Source organism: Budorcas taxicolor, chromosome 11 (assembly GCF_023091745.1).
Source record: "Budorcas taxicolor isolate Tak-1 chromosome 11, Takin1.1, whole genome shotgun sequence".
NCBI classification, from domain to species: Eukaryota; Metazoa; Chordata; class Mammalia; order Artiodactyla; family Bovidae; genus Budorcas; species Budorcas taxicolor.
In genome coordinates, this window is record NC_068920.1 from 60,214,416 (window position 1) to 60,235,307 (window position 20,892).

The following is a 20,892-nucleotide window of genomic DNA, read 5'->3' on the forward strand; positions in this document are numbered from 1 at the left end:
CAGCAGAGACTTGAATAGAAGCTTGATTTTCTAGTTTGCCTATGAAGCATTTTGTGACTTCCAGTGGCTATAAGGTAGTAAAATATAAAAATATACCCCTTTAAAATTTTTATAACAACCTGGGGGTTTTCATCATTGGAAATATACCTGTATTTTTGCAAATAGAAAAAATTCATTAGCAAGTAAAATGCTGTGTACTTGTTTCCTTACTTGTTATTTTTTTTAAACTTTTTTATTTTTTGTTTCTTTACTTACTTTGTTCAAAAAAACATAAGATGACAGCAGTTATTTCTGTCAGACAGACAAACCGATTCTAGAAATTTACATGGAAGAGCAACAAAACTAAGAATAGTGAAAACAATTCTGAAAAAGTAGGATAAATTTGGAGGAATCACATTACCCGATTTTACGACAATAAAGCCACAGTAATGTCGATGATGTGGTAAGGGCAAAGGATGGCCCAGAGCTTGATGGAACAGAGCAGAGAACTCAGAAACAGACCCACATGTGTACACACAGTTGATTTTTGACAAAGGTGCAAAAGCAATGAATGGATGAAGGATAGCCTTTCACAAATGATGCTGGTCATCTATAAACAAAAGAGCAACAGACTAAATTTCACCCCAGTAATGAAAAATAGCTCACAGACTCAAACACAACATGTAAACAAATTTTTAGAAGAAAACATAGAAGAAAATCTCTTATACCTAGGGTTAGGCAAAGAGTCCTTAGACATAACAGCACCAAGTATGATCCATTACAATAAAAAACTGATGGGACTTCCCTGGTGGTACAGTGGATGAGAATCCGCATGCCAACAGAGGAGACAAGGGTTTGATCCCTGATCTTGGAAGATTTAAGGGAGCGACTAAAGCCACTGGGCAGCTGAAGCCCGGGTGCCACGAGCACTGAGGCCTGGGTGTTCCCGGGCCCACGAGACACAGCTGAAGCCCGTGCGCCACGAGCACTGAGACCCGGCTGTTCCCAGGCCCGTGGGACACAGCCACTGAGCCCACGTGCTAAACCACCAAAGGTGCCACCCCTCCGAGCCTGTGCTCTACAGCAAGAGAAACCACCACAATAAGCTCCTGGACCACAAGGAAGAGCGGCCCCAACCCACTGAAAATACAGAAAGCCCAAGCACAGCAACGAAGACCCAGAGCAACCAAAAATAAACACATGCATTGTAAAAACCAAAACAGGCATGAGCATGGGACCACCACGGGAGCCAGAAGAAGGCAGGAACTCCTTCCCTTTTAGGTTCTTCCCGCCATCCCTCAAAAGAACAGGACAAAACCAAGAGAAAGAAAATAAATCTCTTGGTGTTTCCATAACACTTGCATACAATACCAACAGGGGCAGCAAGGTACAGGAGAGAAGGCTCCAGAAAATGTTCTCTGTAAACTGGTCTCAGGTTTTATGTTTTTTTTTTAAGATTTATTTTGTTTTTAAAAATAATTGTATTTTATTTATTCATTTGGCTGTGCCGTGTCTTAGTTGCAGCAGTCGGAGTCTTCGATCCCCGCACGTGGGATCTTTAGTTGAAACAGGTGGGCTCTAGTTCTCTGACTAGGGATGGAACACAGGCCGCCTGTCCTGAGAGTGCAGAGTCTTAACCAGTGGACCGCCGGGGAAGTCCGTGTTCACTTTAGGTTTGACTTCGCTGCACAGGCTTTGCTCTAGTAGCAGTGAGCGGGGACTACTCGGCATTCTGATGCGGGGCTTCTCCTTGTAGCGGCTTCTCTTGCTGGGACCCGGGCTCTAGGTGCAGGCCTTCAGCAGCCGGGGCTCCCAGGCTACAGGGCACAGGCTCACTAGATGTGGAGCACTGACTTGGTTGCTCCGTGGCGTATGGGATCTTCCTGGACCAGGGATGGAACACGTGTCCTCTGCACTGGCAGGTGGATTCTCATCCACTAGACCACCAGAGAAGCCCAGGTTTGTGGTTTCTCCAGCTGTCTCGATAAACTTTTTGGTGAGTGGCCGTTCCTCCAGGTCCACCTGTCTCGGGGGATGAGGACCTTCCCCGGCGGCGCTCCCAGGCACCACGTTGCTACTGCTCTCTCATCAGGACCCCTTCCACCACCTGGGGCTGGGGGGCGAGGTGCTGCAGTCTAAGGGCCCGTTTCTGGTTGCTTTCTCTGTGCTGTGGGGCTTGAGGGCAAGGCTTGCCCTGTGGGGTCTCAGGGGTGGCCCTCTCTCAGGGGCGGCCCTCTCTCAGGGGCACCATGGAAGGTAGGCAGGCAGGTCCACCCATTCCTAACATGCTTTCTGATTCTGAGGACAGAGGGGCTCGGGACAAATAGAAAGATGGATGCAACCAATTTCCCCTCCGGTTCTCTGAAAAAAGCTCCGTGCAACTGGGAACTGAGATGGCTCCAACATCTGGTGACTCCATAGTGAACAATCCACAAAAGGAGACTTTGAAGGAAAGAGCCACTCATAGCAAGAGGGGCCCACTCAGCTCCACTCCCAGCTGGCTTCTCCCCCACATAAGATGAGAGTGATGAAACCTGTGGGCAGGTCTGCTGTGACGACAGACACCCTACATCAACACCCAGGGCCTGCAGTGAGCACTGGACAAAGCCAGCATCCCCTGCTTCCCTTTCTAGGTCAGACGCTGAGGTTGTCCTGGCCCTGTGGTGGGAGCCCCGAGTACTGTTCAGGCAATGGGGTGATGAATTACCTTCGGTCCTGTCTCCAGTCGGGAATAGAGGAGGTAGGTGTGCAGATCCCCGTATTTCATGAAGGGTAAAATCACCATGGGCCTGGGGATGCCCTGAGGGCTCATTTCTATACATACGCCTGGAATTAAAACCAGAGAGTAAGTTACAAAGAGCCCTTGTTAGCAGTGACCAGAAAACGCGCTGCAAGAGCGCTGGGTAATTGAAACCACGCACTCTCAAATGAACAGTTAAAAAAACAAAACACTCATAACTCACACACTCTGTGTTCTAGAATTTGGAACACACACTGGGGTCCACTTCTTGGTATTTTTTTTTTCTTTCAGACTAGTGCCAATCTTTGCATGAAAATTCTCAAAAAAGTAATCAATACCAAGTACAGCTATGGAGAAGGATATGGCAACCCACTCCAGTATTCTTGCCTGAGGAATCCCATGGACAGAGGAACCTGCTGAGTCCACAGGGTCACGAAAGAGTCAGACACAACTTAGTGACTAAACAACAAAAAACAAGTATAGCTGTAGAAACTCATGGAGTTTTTGTTACGCTGAGTCAAACTGAGGGGGAGGTGACCACAGGAGAATTCGAGGGCAAACTAGTTTCAGATGGTTAAATAATTAATCATATTAAGTCCCCTGCAACCAAATACTTAAAACTATTGGAAGAATTAATTCTGAGGGCCCATAGGTGAAATCCATGTCTCTAAATGTTAACAGTTATACACAGGAAAGCGCCACATCATTTGTCACAGATGCTTGAATCAGAGTCTGTCTGAGGTCAGGTTCGCAAAGCTCTTGCACATGGTAGTCAAGTACTAAACACCACTGTCCTCAGACTCTGCCGAAGTCAACAGCTACAAATGAGCAACAGTAGTTTCTTTGACACTATACTGTCTCCAAACATTAGTTTTCCCATCTCTCTGGCAGTGTCCATCATAATAAACATTGAAAATTCCCCCAAGAATATAGCATTTATCAAGTTAAAGGACAGCAAAAAAAGAAGTCGGAAGAACATTCAATTATTTTTAGGTTGCTCCCCCCTTTTGGAAGAACATCACACACCAACCACTTGAGACCAGCTCTCCATTGAGTATTTGTTAGTAAACGGTGTCACAAAACCAAATTCTCATTGTTAAATCACTGACTCAAATCCCATGAAACTGCCAACATAAATCCCAAGAAATTAGTAAGTTAAAAAAATGTTAATATCTTTTCCAGTACTGATTTCTTAGGTTGTGCTGTGCTTAGTTGCTCTGTCGTGTCTGACTCTTTGTGACCCCATGGACTGTAGCCCGCCAGGCTCCTCTATCCATGGAATTCTTCAGGCAAGAATACTGGAGAGGGAGAATACTGGAGGAGCCATTTGCTTCTCCAGGGGATCTTCGCAACCCAGGGAATGAACCCAGATCTCCTGAATTGCAGGCAGATTCTTTACCAACTGAGCCATAAGGGAAACCTTGTGAGGGTGGGGGTGGGGGGTTGGGGGGGTGGGGGTGGGGGTAACTGAGGCTATTTTAAGCCACAGCAACTTAGAATTCTGTGGACACTAAACATTCCTGAGTTCACTGGTGTCCAGGAAATTCAGGCCTATTTTTACAACCAGCTTCAGAAAAATGCAACCATAAAAAGTCTTTTGGGAGAAAAACCAACTCTTCTTTTTTTTTTGCAGGATATTAGTTCCCCAACCAGGGATTGAACTCAGGCCTCCTGCAGAGGAAGTGCTGAGTCCTAATCACTTGACTGCCAGGGAATTCACAAAAACCCAATGTTATGAAGTACTCTGGGCTTATACAAAGCATAATGTTTATCTGCCCCAGAGATTTTTGCTTTGGCCTAGAGTATATCAGCCAAGGCCCTCCGGCCACCCAATGCTGCATTTCTATGAGTACCTAGGAGCCGAATGACGTTCGGATGGTTGAAGTCTTTCATGCACGCGGCCTCACTGAGAAATTCCTCAATCTCTCGCTGCGAAAAGTTGTCCACTAAAAGAAAAGATGGAAAAGGTTAGCCATGAGTTATTACTCAGGGAAGGGGAAAGAAGAATAGCAATTTTATTCTTTAAAAGTAAAATCAGGAAAAGGCAAAATGATAGGGACAGTAAGAGTGGTTGCCAGGGACTGGTTGGGGGAGGGATGAATCGGTTGCCTACAGGGATTTTCAGCAGGTGAAACTTCTGTGTGACCCTGGGATGGTGGACACAGGACATAATGCATTTGTCAAAGCCTACAGAACATACAACACAAGTTGGACCCTAATTCCACCTGCTGTTGCTGTTTACTCGCCAAGTGTGTCCAACTCTTCATGACCTTGTTGGACTGTAGCCCACCAGGCTCCTCTTGGGATTTCCCAGGCAATATTGGAGTGGGCTGCCATGCCCTTCTCCTGCGGATCTTCTTGACCCAGGGATCAAACCCATGTCTCCTGCATTGCCAGGTGGATTCTTTACTGCTGGAGCCATCAGGAAAGCCCCCTTCTGTAAATCTAAAACCATTCTAAAAATTAAGTGATCAAACCAGTCAATCCTCAAAGAAATTAGTCCTGAATATTTATTGGAAGGACTGACGCTGAAGCTGAAATGCCAATACTTTGGCCATCTGACGTGAAGAACTGACTCACTGGAAAAGACCCTGATGCTGGAAAAGATTGAAGGCAGGAGGAGAAGGGGACAACAGAGGATGAGATATTTGGGTGGCATCACCAACTCAATGAACACTGAGTATGAGCAAGCTCCAGGAGTTGGTGATGGACAGGGAAGCTTGGGATGCTGCAGTCCATGGGGTCACAAAGAGTTAGACATGACTGAGCGATTGAACTGAACTGATTATTAATAGCAAAAAAAAAAAAAACACCTAAAATAGAATCCAACTGGTCTGTTGCAATGATTTTTGCCTCACAAAAAGAGCAAATTGCTTCTCTCTCTCAGCACATTTCTTGCAAGTCTGGCTGCCCATTCTGCCTTGTGAACTAAATGCACTTTCATACCAAGTTTCTGGAATCACGCCAGCTCAAAAGAAACATTTAAAATTCTATAATTAGGCTAAGTGAAATAAGCCAGTCACACAAGGACAAATACTGTATGATTCTACTTCTGTCAAGTATTTAGAGAAGTCCAATTCACAGAAAATTGAATGGTGAGTGCCAGGTGCAAGAAGGGGTGGGGAGAATGGGGGTTGTTCTTTCATGGGTATGCAGTTCAGTTTTGTGAGGTGAAAAAGTTATGGAGGTGGATGGTGGTGATGGTTGCACAAGAATATGAATGTACTCAATGCCTCTGAACTGTAAATTTAAAAGATTCTTCAGTTCAGTTCAGTCCACTCACTCAGTCATGTTCGACTCTGCGACCCCATGAACCGCAGCACGCCAGGCCTCCCTGTCCATCACGAACTCCTGGAGTCTACCCAAACTCATGTCCATTGAGTTGGTGATGCCATCCAGCCATCTCATCCTGTCATTCCCTTCTCCTCCTGCCCTCAATCCCTCCCAGCATCAGGGTCTTTTCAAATGAGTCAGCTCTTCGTATCAGGTGGCCAAAGTATTGGAGTTTCAGCTTCAGCATCAGTCCTTCCAATGAACACCGAGGACCGATTTCCTTTAGGATGGACTGGTTGGATCTCCTTGCAGTCCAAGGGACTCTCAAGACTCTTCTCCGACACCACAGTTCAAAAGCATCAATTCTTCGGTGCTCAGCTTTCTTTATAGTCCAACTCTCACATCCATACATGACTACTGGAAAAACCATAGCCTTGACTAGACGGACCTTTGTTGACAAACTAATGTCTCTGCTTTTTAATATGCTGTCTAGGTTGGTCATAACTTTCCTTCCAAGGAGTAAGCGTCTTTTAATTTCATGGCTGCGATCACCATCTGCAGTGATTTTGGAGCCCAGAAAAATAAAGTCAGCCACTGTTTCCACTATTGCCCCATCTGTTTCCCATGAAGTGATGGGACTGGATGCCATGATCTTAGTTTTCTGAATGTTGAGCTTTAAGCCAACTTTTTCACTCTCCTCTTTCACTTTCATCAACAGGCTCTTTACTTCTTCTTCACCTCCTGCCATAAGGGTGGTGTCATCTGCATATCTGAGGTTATTGATATTTCTCCCGGCAATCTTGATTCCAGCTTGTGCTTCCTCCAGCCCAGCGTTTCTCACGATGTACTCTACATGCAAGTTAAATAAGCAGGGTGACAATATACAGCCTTGACATACTCCTTTTCCTGTTTGGAACTGGTCTCAGGATGATGTATTTTGTGTTATTTTTAGTCGCTATATTGTGTCCAACTCTTTGCAACCCCATGGACTGTAGCCCGCCAAGCTCCACTGTCTATGGGATTTCCCAGGCAACAATACTGGAGCAGTTTGTCATTCCCTTCTCCAGGGGATCTTCTTGACCCAGGGGTTGAACCCATGTCTCCTGCATTGGCAGGAGGATTCTTTACCACTGAGCTGCTACAATTAAAATCAACCATAGGGAATTCCCAGGTGGTCCAGTGGTTAGGATTCTGCACTTTCACTGCTAAGGGCCCTGGTTCAGTCTCTGGGGGGTGCACCCCCACCAAAAAAATAGGGAAAAAAATCAAGCATAAAGCAGGTACACCTTAGGGAATGCACACTGACAGGAGTGGAGTGTTGTCTGGAGTCACATATAAGAGCATGTAGTACAGGGTCTGCGCCTCCTAATCCTCCTATCAAAGCAAACTCAGGGAATGTCTGCCCACTTTGCCCCAACCAACCAAGTGTGATGGTGGGCAAAACCCTCCCCCATGGTGCAACCCCTCCAGGCCAGTGTAGATGAGTGTGTGACTTGCAGGCCAGAGATGACTGGGCTGTCAAACTTTGATCATTAGCATGGATGCGATTCCTACACAAATGACCCTAATTTTCTATTTTCTTTCATTCTTTTCTTAAAAGGTGCTTTTATTTATTTATTTTGTGGCCGCACTGCATGGCACGTGGGACCTTAGTCCCCTGACCAGAGATCCCTCAGGGATTCGGTCAGTGCCCCCTGCCATGGAAGCGCAGAGTCTTAGTCACAGGGCCACCAGGGAAGTCCTGTGCGTGTTCAGTCGCTTAGTCGTGTCAGAGTCTTGGCGACCCCGTGGACTGTAGCCACCCAGGCTCCTCTGTCCATGGAAATTTCCAGGCGAGAATACTGGAGTGGGTTGCCATTTCCTTCTCCAGGGGATCTTCCCAACTCAGGAATCAAGCCCGTGTCTCCCTGGACTCCAGCACAGATTCTGGAGTGTCCTAATTGGCGTCTATCACTATTTTTGCCAACGCTGTATTAATAGTTCCTCCTCCTCCACACTGCAACCAAAGTGAACATTCCAGAACGTCGTCTGCTCTTGCTTCTCATTTGCTGAAGACTCTTAACAGCGATTTACCACTCGTGGGTTGGAAGCACACTCTGTGATGACTTTTCAGGCCCTTCCTGACCCAGATGTAGGCACTCTCCTCAGCTCACTTAGAGACTGTAGTTTGTGATCACAGCTTTCCTTCCTATGCCTTTGGGCAAAGAACACTTCTCCTCTCTCTGAGAATCCTTTCTTCCAGGCAGCCCACAGCTTCCTGCAGACCCACACAGCCACCCTCATGCGAGGAAGTGAATCCACCAAGTAAGCCAGAATGAGCCCTAGGGTCAGATGCTGCTACCAGATCCACCCTGCCTTGGAAGTTCATGCCTTACTGTGGAATCATGATCTCTACTAGGTGACAGAGGCAGGGAGGCAGAGAGTAAACAACAAATGCTATTGCCTCGTGTGTCGGGGCTCAGGGTGGGTCATCCCAAAATACGCCATAATCCGTAATGCATAGGGATTATTCTAAATTACAGTTACTTAAATGGCAACCCACTCCAGTGTTCTTGCCTGGAGAATCCCAGGGACAGCGGAGCCTCATGGGCTGCCGTCTATGGGGTCGCACAGAGTCAGACACGACTGAAGTGACTTAGCAGCAGCAGCAGCAGGAAACAGCTAATGCAAGAGGGACGCTCTGACCCTCCTTTCTGTCTTCCTGAAAACAGGAAATAAATCTCTCACGTGAAAGATGAAGGACATCCTTATCACCAGAGAAAGGGAATTCAGGCTGAAGAAGCCTGTATAAACAAACCTTGATAGGTCTTTAAATTGACTACCCCAAGCCCAAACTCTGTTTGGATTCTTCACTTAATTGGACATCTCAAACTCAAGTTGCTTTGTCCTGTCATTTCCTCACAATGGTGGTGTTTCTCTAAAATAGTTACACAGTGCCTCCTTTGGCCACTTTTTAAGTCCCATTTCTATGAGATCTTCCTGGGCATTAATTAAAATTTATGTGTTTTCTCCTTTTAATCTGTCCTGTGTCAATTTTATTATTAGGCCAGCCATGAGAACTTAAGATGGGTGGGGAGGGAAATTTCCCCTTCCCTGGCAAGTGTGAAGAATATGCAAAAATATATCTGTGTAACTGAATCACTTTGCTGTACCCCTGAAACACTGTAAGCCAACTGTGTGCGTGCATGCTCAGTGACTCAGTCGTGTCCGACTCTTTGTGGCCCCATGGACTGTAGCCCACCAGGCTCCTCTGTCCATGGGGATTCTCCAGGCAAGAGTACTGGAGTGGGTTGCCATTCCCTTCCCCAGGGGATCTTCCCATCCCAGGGATCAAACTCTTGTCTCCTGCATTTCAGGCAGTTTCTTTACCACTAGCACCACCTGGGAAGCCCATAAATCAACAATACTTCAATAATAAATACATACATAAACAAAACATTAAAAAAGAAAAGAATATATGATGCAGGTATGAACAGTTGATTATAGTAGCTCTCCTTCTGTGACTCGACAGGGATCATGACATATGAACTCCATCATCCATCACTGGCCTGATGAAGCACCAGACACTGAAATAGCTGCCCGCCTCTAGAACAATTGGGGTTAACTCACACTTCATGGTTTTCACAGCCACCTTCTGAGAGGTCCCATCTTCCTGATTAAGATTTCCTTCCATGACAGACCCAAACTCTCCTGTGAAATAAAACATCTATATTGACCTTGTGCAAAATCTTTCCTGCCCACAAAAGTGGGACAGTACCAGAGCTGTTATTTTCATGAGACCCCAGAGTGACCTCCACACAGCAGCTGGTCAGAGCCGGCTCAGGCCACCTACACTGGTCAACCCAGGGCACAGGCTGTGCACTAGCTTCCCGCTTGTCACAGGCTTGTTTGGCTCAGACTTACCTCAGTTCATCACTTTAGTATGCATCAAAACTGATCCAGGAAACTTATAAGACAACCTGGAAACTGTTACTGACATGTGTCAAGTACAAACTCTTAATACTTCTATCATTCATCCTAAGATGATTTTGACATGAAATGTATATCTTCACTTTTGGTCCTATGTAACTTGGCAGGTGCAAAGGATAGTAAGCTTAAGAACTAGAGGAAAACATTGAAAGTGTACGAACTGCTGCTTTTTAATGAAGGAAGGGAACTGACATTTTTAAGAGGCTCTTTTCTTCTTAAAATTTTATTATTTATTTATTTACTTTTGGCTGTGTTGGGTCTTTGGGATTTCGCTAGTTGTGGTGTGCGGCTTTCTCACTGTGGTAGCTTCTCTTGTTGCAGAGCTTGGGGCTCAGCAGTAGTGGCACACAGGCTTAGCTGCCCCATGGCATGTGGGATCTTCCCTGACCAGGGACTGAACCCATGGCCCCTGCTTTGGTAAGCAGATTCTTTAACACTGGGCAACCAGGGAAGTCTGAGGCTCTTTTCATAGGTCACATCTGAGTTTCAGAAATCACTGTTTACTTTTTCATTTTAGAAGTTATAAAATAGAACTATGAATATTTGTATTATAAGTTAAAGTCACAAGAATGGTATTCTATTTAATATATATATTTTAAAGAATGACTGTGAACTGCTTACCTTTTTACTCATATTTTGAAAGAAAAAAACTGCTTACCTTCACCCAGAATTTTGCCAAGAATAAGAAGGCTCCTGTCAATCACGACATCCTCTAGTTTATTCTGCAGCTCCTCACTGACTCCCAAGCTCTGTACTATAGAAGGAGTGGCAGAACACATATGACCTGTCAGGATGCTTCCTTTCATGTGAACATACTTAAAATTATAAAGTTCCATAAACAAGTTTAACAGTTTTCTCATTTTATATGCATAGCTCTCCCTGCCAAATGTCAGTAATGAAATATCATACTTAATCCCACTGTGATTAAAGTGAGTAAAATCAATCCATCAGGACAAAATTAATCCTGAACGATTATAAAAATCAGAATCATTCCCATTGGGCAGTAGCAGCAGCTGGCAATCAGATTCATGCAGGGGAGCTTTGCCCTTAAAAGAGTGAGGAAGGCAAGTCAATATTCTTTCTAAGTATTTACTATTATACCCCTAACTATGGGATACGAAACCGTCACCAGGACATCTCCCCTGCCCTCCCAGCTGGGGAAGTTGGCACAGAATCCACGGGAAACATGTCGAGAACAAGGCACAGTCTGTTTTGCATATGGTGCGTAGAATCTCGCTCTAATGACATAGGAGGAGCTAAGTGGAATACTTGGTGCAGAGATTGAAGACTAAGATTTCCTGTAAGGTGTAGATATACCGTACAACCAATGTTATCAACAGAAGTATTAACCAAGAAAGGGAGACCAATTTGGTAACTACCGGCAAATGATTCAGTTTGTGCCATAGTTCGGGAATAAGCAAGACTTTGAAAGAGAGAAAAATAATGTGGATCATTAGAAATAACACATTAGCTCTCAGTGGATAAATTTTACCCAAATCATCTCCCCATCGGAGAAAAAAATTGGTCCAAATGGAGGATTTTTTTTTTTAATGCAAGAATAGACACCTAAACCTCAAAACTTCTGGATTAGAGAAGGAATTAATAAGATACTACATCAAATGAATTTTTGTTCCATAGCAATCTGCATTCCATCATCTTTATATTTATTTATTGTTTTGTTTTTTGGCAAACATCCAAACACTTGAATTTGATAATATTCAAATACTTTCTACACTGTTTCTGAAATTATTCAAGAACAGAGCTGTTTATTCCCATTTTTTGAGACTAAGAGTTGCTGCTCTGATTCAGCAAAGTTCAAACCATAATTGTCACAAAGTATGTCAGGAAGTTGTTCTCTGACTTGGTTGCGAGGAAAACACAGGAAATGAGCTCTGAGGTTGTGACAGTTGCTTTGCTGTTTCTTTTAAGTCCCTCTGCCCGCATCTTCTCCTCTCACCCTGAGAGTTCCTTCTTCCTCCCCCGTTTCAAAGCACCAGGAGTCCTTAACCCCAGGGCCTTCACCTCGAGTACAGCTCCAGGTTTCCAGGGAATTGCCCGGCAGGGAAGCCCAGGGCCATGTTGGATTCTCTGCTTGTTGCTTTCCAAAGACATTTTGCACATTAAAGATAGACATTCTTCAACTCCTTTGGCTTTTGTTAGAAATCCATCAATTAATTTGTGGTTCTTTGCTTGTTCTTAATAATTTCTTTTTGGTCACATAGCATGTGGGAAATTAGTCCCCTGACCAGGGATTGAACCCTCATCCTCTACATTGGAAGCATGGAGTCTAAATCACTGGATATCAGGGAAGCCCCTCAATAATCATGGCTTTTGCCAAAAGAAAGAAATGAAAGTCAACTTACAGGTGAGTTCGATGGCTCGCCGGCAGAAGGACTGCTTTGCCATGTAGCTGATGACCAATTCAGAATCCTCCTCTGTGAAGGCGCTCCTGGGTGAATTAGATAACGGATATCTCAGACTAGAAACAGAGAGCTACCCAGGCTGGGGCTGAGTCCATGAGATGCTACTAGGCTGCTGCCTGTTAAGAGAGCTCTTCTAGGCCAGAAACATTTCCCACCAGGAGAAACAAGCTTCTTCCTTAGATCCATTTTAGGACTCTGTCTAGGAACCATGGAGAGTTTAGAACAACTGATAAGCTCCCAAGAGCCAAAGCGGTAACAATTTGAGCAACACAATGAAGTTGTGTTGGATTATAACCCCAAGTATAAAAGGAATATCCATGAGTCCAAATTGATACATAGATACATGCTTGTGTATATACAGGCATATGTGTGTGTATAAATGAATAAAGAGGGGACGAGAAACAAGTCTCCTGTGCAGAAGAATTCCAAATATTTCATATACATACTCTGTATTTTAGGGCTTCCCTGGAGGTTCAGACGTTAAAGAATCCGCCTGAAATACAGGAGATCCAGGTTCCATCCCTGGGTTGGGAAGATACCTTGGAGAAGGAAATGGCAACTGACTCCAGTATTCTTATCTGGGAAATCCCTTGGACAAAGGAGCCTGGTGGGATACAGTTCATGGGGTTGCAAAGAGTCAGACATGACTGACAACGACTAACACTTTCCGTCTATAAGAGATGGGGGGAATGTTAACTCCTCACCCTGTAAATGTGAGCTGCAAGCACTGACTTGCTTCCAAAGAGCCCAGTATAAAAAGGGAGAAACAAATAACTATGGTAGAGAAACTAGGCAGATACCGCCTCCGCTAGGTGATCAGGATCAACATCAACAGTGAAATCACACTGACAGTGTGTATCCTTGATGTAACAGGATGAAGATGCTACTCTGCCTCTGTGGTCTTCCTTTCAATAGTCCACCACCCTAATCTAATCATGGCGAGAACACCATACAAATTCTAACAGAGAGTATCCTACAAAATATCTGGCCAGTACTCCTGAAAACTATCAAGTTCATCAAAAACAAGGAAAGTCTGGGAAACTTATGGAGCCTAAGGAGATATGACAACAAAATGTAGTGTGGTGTCCCGGATAGGACCCCAGAATAGAAGAGGGATAGCAGGTAAAAACAAAGGAAATCTGAATAAAGTATGGACTTTAGTTAATGATAATGTATTCATACTGCTTGACTGATTGTAGCAAATATAACTAACATAAAATGCACTAATGCACTAACATAAAATGTTAATAACAGGGGATCCTGGATGTGATGTATATGAAACGTTTCTATACTGCCTTCTCAATTTTTTGGTAATTACAAAACTTCCCTAAAAAATAAAGCCTATTTTTAAAAATCCATTTAGTCACTGCTTTAGCCTCATTGGTATGAAAGTATTATGAATTAGTGAGTCTAGATTATAGACTTAACCTCACTTTTTCTTATATATATAGATTATTTTAAAATAGAAAATACGTTAAAAATAATATATTTATATGCAAGGCAAACAATTTGGAAGGATTTATGCCAAAATAGCAACTGAGACCATGGTGTATCAACCATGGAGTTACAGATGAGTTTCACCTTCTACTTTCAACTATTCTATATAATTTGATTTTTTAACAACAAAAAAACTATAAGAATATTAATTTTATAAGTAGGAAATAAATGTATTTTCATTAAAAATGAATAAATGAAAGGTGCTTGGACAAATGAATGAACAAATGAATCTAGGGGTTTGCAGTGAAAACCCATGGAAACTGACTTTAGTATAAAAATAATTTATGATCAACCTATCACTTGTTTACAGCTTCTGCTCAATGGTTCCTGGTAATGGTTCCTGATAATTTTATTCTGAACTATTTGAAGCAGTCCCATAATTTTGTTAATATATTTGCTGTACTTCATAACTCCACTCTGGGAAGTTCTAGAACATTCAACCTCAAACAGTACCAAGTTATTCAAGCTAAGGTTGAATCAGATAAGACCTAATATCTGTTCTGGTGGTAAACTTTTAGCTTCTGCGGAACCATGAGGTAGTGGAGGCCTAGCGGATGGAAATATTTTCACTTGGAGTATTTTATTCTGCAGTTCTTAGCTGCCGGACTATAAGGCACAAGCAGGCAGCCTCATGTCTGTCCTGCTCAGCTCTCTGCATTCAATGCATAGAACAGGCTGTGTGTATTTTTTTTCATATTCTTTCCTTCCTGCAAAGATGTGAAATGGAATCTTCATGTTTACTCTACTCCCACCTGATATGGGTGCCCTGTGACGTCCACAGACTGAGCTTTCTCTACATGTAACAATACCTCTCTGTCCCAATCACTAAACATGTTTTTATACTTAGTAGGACTAGCCTTCTCCACCCAAATTTTTGTGTATTTCAGAACTGCCATGATTCTCTCTGCTCATTTAGTCCTCAAGATACATTTTCAAATCAGCTTTTATTGACAACCCTGCAGCAATTTAGATGGTGATTGAATTGAATTTATGGTCAACTTGGGGGAAAATGATCTCTTGACAAAGCTGAGCCTTCCCATCCATGAACATGGTACACATCTTTCCATTTATTTGAGTTTTCTTCTGTAATGTCAATAAAGTTTAATAAATTTTTCCACAAAGCTTTTGTACATATATTGGGTTTCTTCTTAGGAACATTATTATTCTCATGCTATTATGGATGGGATGTCATTCTAGCACTTTGACTTTAATGTATCTTGAAATGAGGATCAAAATACTTCACAACATTTAATGCCCTAAAAAATGTTAAGTTTCTTCCTGAAGAAAAACAAGAAAGAATAATACCAGGAAGAGACTTTGAAACAAGTAAAAAACTTTCACTATTGGCTGCCTTTGTGACACTGGCCTAATTAAAGAAGCAGCCTGCCTCCAAGAGGTGCGTAAGACAGGGACCAAGCTGGATACAGGAGCAAGGCCAGCAGAAGAGGCAATATCACTTCACATGACAACTTCATCAACACCACTGAGCAAAACATTTTAAACTGAGAAACTTACCCAAACTTTGTATCCTGGATTCTTTTCCTGATGGCCAGAGAAATGTATAAAACCAACCCAATCAAAACAAATCCACAAATGCAGCCAAGGATTATGAGCACAGGATCTGTGTTGCCAGGTGCTGGGGTAGATGAGGGAGCAAAGTCTATTGAACCTGGTAAAACACAAACAGAATACATTCAAACATCTCCGTGGGATTCGGGATAGTCGATTTACAATGTCAGGGAAACTCTATTCAAGTCAGTTATAAATGTATAGGAAACTGAAAAAATAGTAAGCATGTTCAGGTGCTCAGTCGTGTCCGACTCTCTGTGACCCATGGACTGTAGCCCGCCATACTCCTCTGTCCATGGGATTCTCCAGGCAAGAATACTGGAGTGGGGTGCCATTTCCTTCTCCAGGGATTCTCCTGACCCAGCGATTGGACTGATACCTCCTGTATCTTTTGCACTGGCAGGCAGGTTCTTTAGCACTGGGCCACCTGAAAAATAGTAAAACTAATATTTAACTGGTATACTCTAAAACACTAGAAATATTGAGAATCAAAATGCTTTTTGTTGTTGTTTAAAAAAAAAAAATGTATCAAGAGTAGTTTGCACAGTGCTTGCCAGGTTCCAGTTACACAGCTTGGGAAATAGAGAGAATGTATTAATATTTTCCATGCTCTGGTGAATGTCAAACTCCTTTCCAAGTTTGGATCAGCTTCCAGTGTTTCATCCTCTGCACTTTCAATGCTGTAAAATACCTCTGTGAGTTCCTTAAATGTTGTGATGAGAAAACAGCTATTTTGAGTTACTCCTGGGGTGTTTTACAGTATGACAATCCCTCTTACAGCAGAGCCCGGACATTTTGATAAGGATCTGAACTTAGAAGTCTTGCTGCAAGTTCCCACTTTGCTTTTCCTGGGGCACCTTTTAAAATAACCACTTAGAGTTGAGCCTTTGAAAAGTTAAGTACAGGCATTTGCTACCCACCCTCTACCACCTGCTGTGACCTGGGACAGAGGACTGCCCTTCCTCTGGCTCTCTCACCCCCTCGCCCACCCCCACATCTGGGATTTGTAAATCAATCTTGTGACTCTACTTCCTTTGTGTGGGGGTATTGAAACTGCCCATCAAAATGACCTCAGAGTTTTCACTTCCCCAACGTCGGGGCTCAGATGCAAAGGAAATGAACTGCCTGCCCCCAGTTAATTAACCAGACCCCACGTGTCTGGTATGTGCTCCTCATTCAGCAGGTCGTGATCTGCATTTTCTCAGTGCAGTACACCAGTACGGGGGTGGTGGGGCAGCACACTTGAGAAGACTGTGGCCAGCGTAGCTTCCTCTGGGACATCCTCCTCCTTTTTAGCACAGCCATTTCACTCATGTGGCTAAGACCATCCTACCCAATGGCTGCTCATCTCATGGACAAAATGGTAGCAGCAGCAACATGCCCTGGTCAGCGATTTCTTCCATAACTCCACACATGTTCAATTCAAACTCCACTTCCAACATCATCTCCTTTCCTCGCTTCTCTGCACTTTCACCTTTGTTCACCAGCTCTGTCTTTCAAATACCTCCTTTTGTGAAATGTCATGTGAGTTTTGCCCCTGGGAGAAAGGAAGCAGCCCAGCTCTGCGCCTCTTAGATGTGTGTGAACAGACTAAGGAAAACATGGTGACCAACCACAGACAGACTTGGAAAGAAGTGACCCGACTGGTCACAACCAAGATACACCTGTTGCTTGTGGACTGATTTGCGTACTGCAGAGCTGCTGGAGACGAACACACAATCACTGTTGATACAGGCTGGTAACTTAACTTTGAACTGTACTATTGGGAATGGCTGTGATTTACCTAAACTGTAGTAACTGAAATATATGAAGATTAGAACTTTGCAAAGGCAGGCCTGCTAGGACAGCAAAGCCTTTTATAATTCTTATGTATGACAAGGAAAAGTCTGTCGTCTTAAACTCTGATTTTTTTTCTTAAACTGAAGTATAATTGATTTCTAATACTGTGTTAGTTTCTGGTGTGCAGAAAAGTGATTCAGTTACACGTATGTGTGTGTCTGCGTGCTCAGTCACTCAGTCGTGGCCGACTGACGCTTTGTGACCCCCTGCTCTGTAGCCCACCAGGCTCCTCTGTCTGTGGGATTTCCCAGGCAAAATACTGGAGTGGGGTGCCATTTCCTACTCCAGGGGATCTTCCCGACCCCAGGATCAAACCCATGTCTCCTTGCCAAGTGGATTCTTTACACTGAGCCACCTGGGAAGCCCTGTATACACACACATACACACACATACGTGTATATATATATATTCTTTTACACATTCTTTTCCATTATGGTTTATTACAAGATTTTGAATATAGTTCCTTGTGCTATTGTCTATTTTATTTGCTAATCCTAAACTCCTAATTTATCCCTCCCCCACCCTCTTTCCCCTTTGGTAACTGTATGTTTTCTATGTCTTGTGTTTAGCTCTGATTTTTAACCTGTGCCTTTAGAATCAGAATCATCCCTGAATTTCTTCCAGGCAGACATACCCTGAGTCCCCATCATAGGTGACTAATGTTCCCTAGGGACAGAGCCTATGGTCTGTAGGAGCTGAAATAAGGGTTCAATTCAGCAACTGCAAGGGAAAGCAGGTTTGAGGGTCACTGGGACAGAGAGATGGGAACTCAGTGGTCTGCTCCCAAGTCTTGTCTGCTATAGGTACAAAGGCCATATTTGGCAAGAACTTTGTAAATGTACAAATCGTATCCATGTAGATGTCCGTGGGGAGCTGATGACAGTGGTTCACTACCAAACAACTTAGGGCAGGTCAGAGTCAGAAGGCGGCTTCCCTGGTCTATGTGAGCAAACACAGTATTTGGGCCCCTCGAGGCACCATAGTGTCACCTTGCGAAAGGCCACTCCAACAATATGCAGAGGCCAACATGCAGGGCTGAGCATTTAGCTGGGTGAGCCAGCACTGTCTAAAGATGTCTCTATAGGAAATGCTTCATGCTCTGTACCCATCATGTTCTTCACCCAGTTATGAAGCACATTACCCAAGGCTTGAATGACTCATCACAGGGCAAGCTGGACTGCTTATAACAAACACCAGCAAATAAACAGTGCTAATTATAAAGAACTGAGGATTAGCCACCCTCATTAACCCAAAATTCAGCCCTGTATACATCATTCTAACTAAATTCAGCAGTCAGAAAGAGAAAAACAAATATGATATATTAACTCATAAAAAATGGAATGTAGAAAAACGGTACAGATGAGCCTGTTTGCAGGGCAGGAACAGGAGAGGAAGGTGTCGAGAAGGAGCGCGTGGACACGGAGGGAGGCCAGGCAGAATGGAGAAAGCAGCGCTACATGCATGCACTGCCATGCGTGAAGCAGCTAGTGGGAAGCTGCTGCACGGAGCTCAGCTCGGTGCTCTGTGATGACCTGGAGCAGGGGAATACTGGGGTGGGAGGGAGGCTCAGGAGGGAGGGGGTGTGTGTGTATATATGGCCGATTCATTTTGCTGTACACAGAAACTAACACAACGCTGTGAAGCAATTATTCTCCATAATAAAAAATGAACTAAATTCAGTACTATATATAAAATAGATAACTAATAAGAACCTACACAGAGCACAGGGAACTCTCCTCAATACCCTGCAATAATCCATATGGGACAAGAATCTGAAGAGGAATGAACAGAATTTAAAAAGACCTCCCAGGTGGCTCAGCGGTAAAGAATCTGCCTGCCAATGCAGGAGACACAGGTTTGACCCCTGAGTCAGAAAGATTCCCTAGAGAAGGGAAGGGCAACCCATTGCAGTGTTCTTGCCTGGAGAATTCTATGGACGGAGGAGACTGGCCGGCTATAGTCCATGGGTCGCGAAGAGTTGGACACAACTGAATAAGCATACACAGGCACATATACATATATACATGTACATCTGATTCACCTTGTACAGCAGAAACACAACACTGCAAATCTATACCACGGTAAAAGCCACAACAGCTGTTTGGTAAGTCCAGTCGGACTCTGGGTTCTGAAAGGCTGAAACTTCCTAGGACGTTATCACCCTGGAGAGTGACAGTGGGCGGACTCACGGGAACCAGCAGCTCTGTGAAGCGTATTATCCTGTCAACTATCTTCATCACTGTAGAATTTCCTTTTGGTCTTTTTCATTCTGGTTTTTGTTTTCTGGAGGAGCCACTCAGCATGTGGGACCTTAGTTTCCCAACCAGGGGTGGAACCCTGTGCCCTGCAGTGGAAGCTCGGGGTCTTAACCACTGGACACCAGGGAAGCCCCTATTTTTCATTCTTAAACAAGCTGCCCAACCCACCAGCTGCTCTCTGGCAACCCACGTGTCGCCTGGACTGATACTCCCATTAGCCGATCTGGCACCAGCTCTCACCGCGTGCAGGGATGAAGATCTTAACCGGGTCACTGAAGGGCCCCACACCCCCTTTGGTGACGGCAGCAATCCTCACGGTACATGTGGCATTGTGCGCTTGAACAGAAAGCTGAGCAAGGCTGCGGTTCTGGCCAACTTCTTCCAAGAGCTCTTTCTGGGGGGGCAGACAGGAAAGGAAAGGAAGTGAAATACTGAGGCACCAGGGGCCTTGTCCTTCCAAGAGGAGTTCTTCTAAGGAAAGTCGTCCCACCCACATCCCAGGGGCAGTGGCTGTGTTTCCACCACATCCCTTCCTCACTCAGGTCACAGCTAAGGGAGGCAAAAGGGAGGCAGGGATGCAGGATGGGCTGGCAGCATCCTCAGGCCTTGGGAGTCTTGGCTTACTGGAGCCGTGCAGGAGGGCTCAGGGAAACCTCTGGAAGCAGAGGAGCATGTGGCAGATGCACTTGAAGGGAAGAGCAAGGCTGTCTTCTTGGTGGTCCAGTGGCTACAATTCCACATCCCAATGCAGGGCGCCCTGGCTCCATCCCTGAATGGGATAGAACTAGATCCCACATTTTGCAACTAGGACCCGGCGCAGTCAAATTAAAAAAAAAAAGAAAAAAGAAGGAGGAGCTCTGTGACAACCTACAGGGGTGGGATGGGGTGGGAGGTGGGAGGGAGGCTCAGAAAGGAGGGGACATATGTATACCTATGGCTGATTCATGTTGATGTACGGCAGAAACCAACACAATATTGTAAAGCAATTATCCTCCAGTTAAAAATAAATTTTTAAAAATGTAATGAAAAGTTACACTGAGTTAGGACATTGTACCAGTGCATCATTGCATGACTTCATTACTGTATGCAATGAAAAATTAATGCTCCACTATCCCAATGGCTGCATTGCTCTCTTTTCTGAAACTGTGGGAATACAGTAGATAAAGGTTTAACTTTTCTGAGAAAATAATAAAGCACATGAAAAAAAAAAAACAACTATCTACTCAAGACCCCCACCCTCAATCTCCACAGAGCACTGCCCAGGAGCTGCTCTGAACCTTGACATTGACCACCTCCCATTGTCCTTGCACCAGCATGGTGGGCTCCCGTTCTTTCCAATTCTAAG

At 44.3% G+C, this 20,892-nt stretch overlaps 1 protein-coding gene across 1 annotated transcript in view; it reads right to left on the reverse strand.

The window, feature by feature from the left end:
• Window positions 1-20,892, reverse strand: part of MERTK (MER proto-oncogene, tyrosine kinase) — a 117,414-nt gene that overhangs the window by 11,675 nt on the left and 84,847 nt on the right. Inside the window, exons 9-15 of the mRNA XM_052648805.1 lie at window positions 19,788-19,941; window positions 15,397-15,550; window positions 12,325-12,410; window positions 10,620-10,715; window positions 9,602-9,682; window positions 4,573-4,665; window positions 2,687-2,805 (exon numbers count right to left, since the gene is read on the reverse strand). Of these exons, the coding sequence (XP_052504765.1) occupies window positions 2,687-2,805; window positions 4,573-4,665; window positions 9,602-9,682; window positions 10,620-10,715; window positions 12,325-12,410; window positions 15,397-15,550; window positions 19,788-19,941 (783 nt within the window). The remainder of the gene's footprint in view (window positions 1-2,686; window positions 2,806-4,572; window positions 4,666-9,601; window positions 9,683-10,619; window positions 10,716-12,324; window positions 12,411-15,396; window positions 15,551-19,787; window positions 19,942-20,892) is intronic.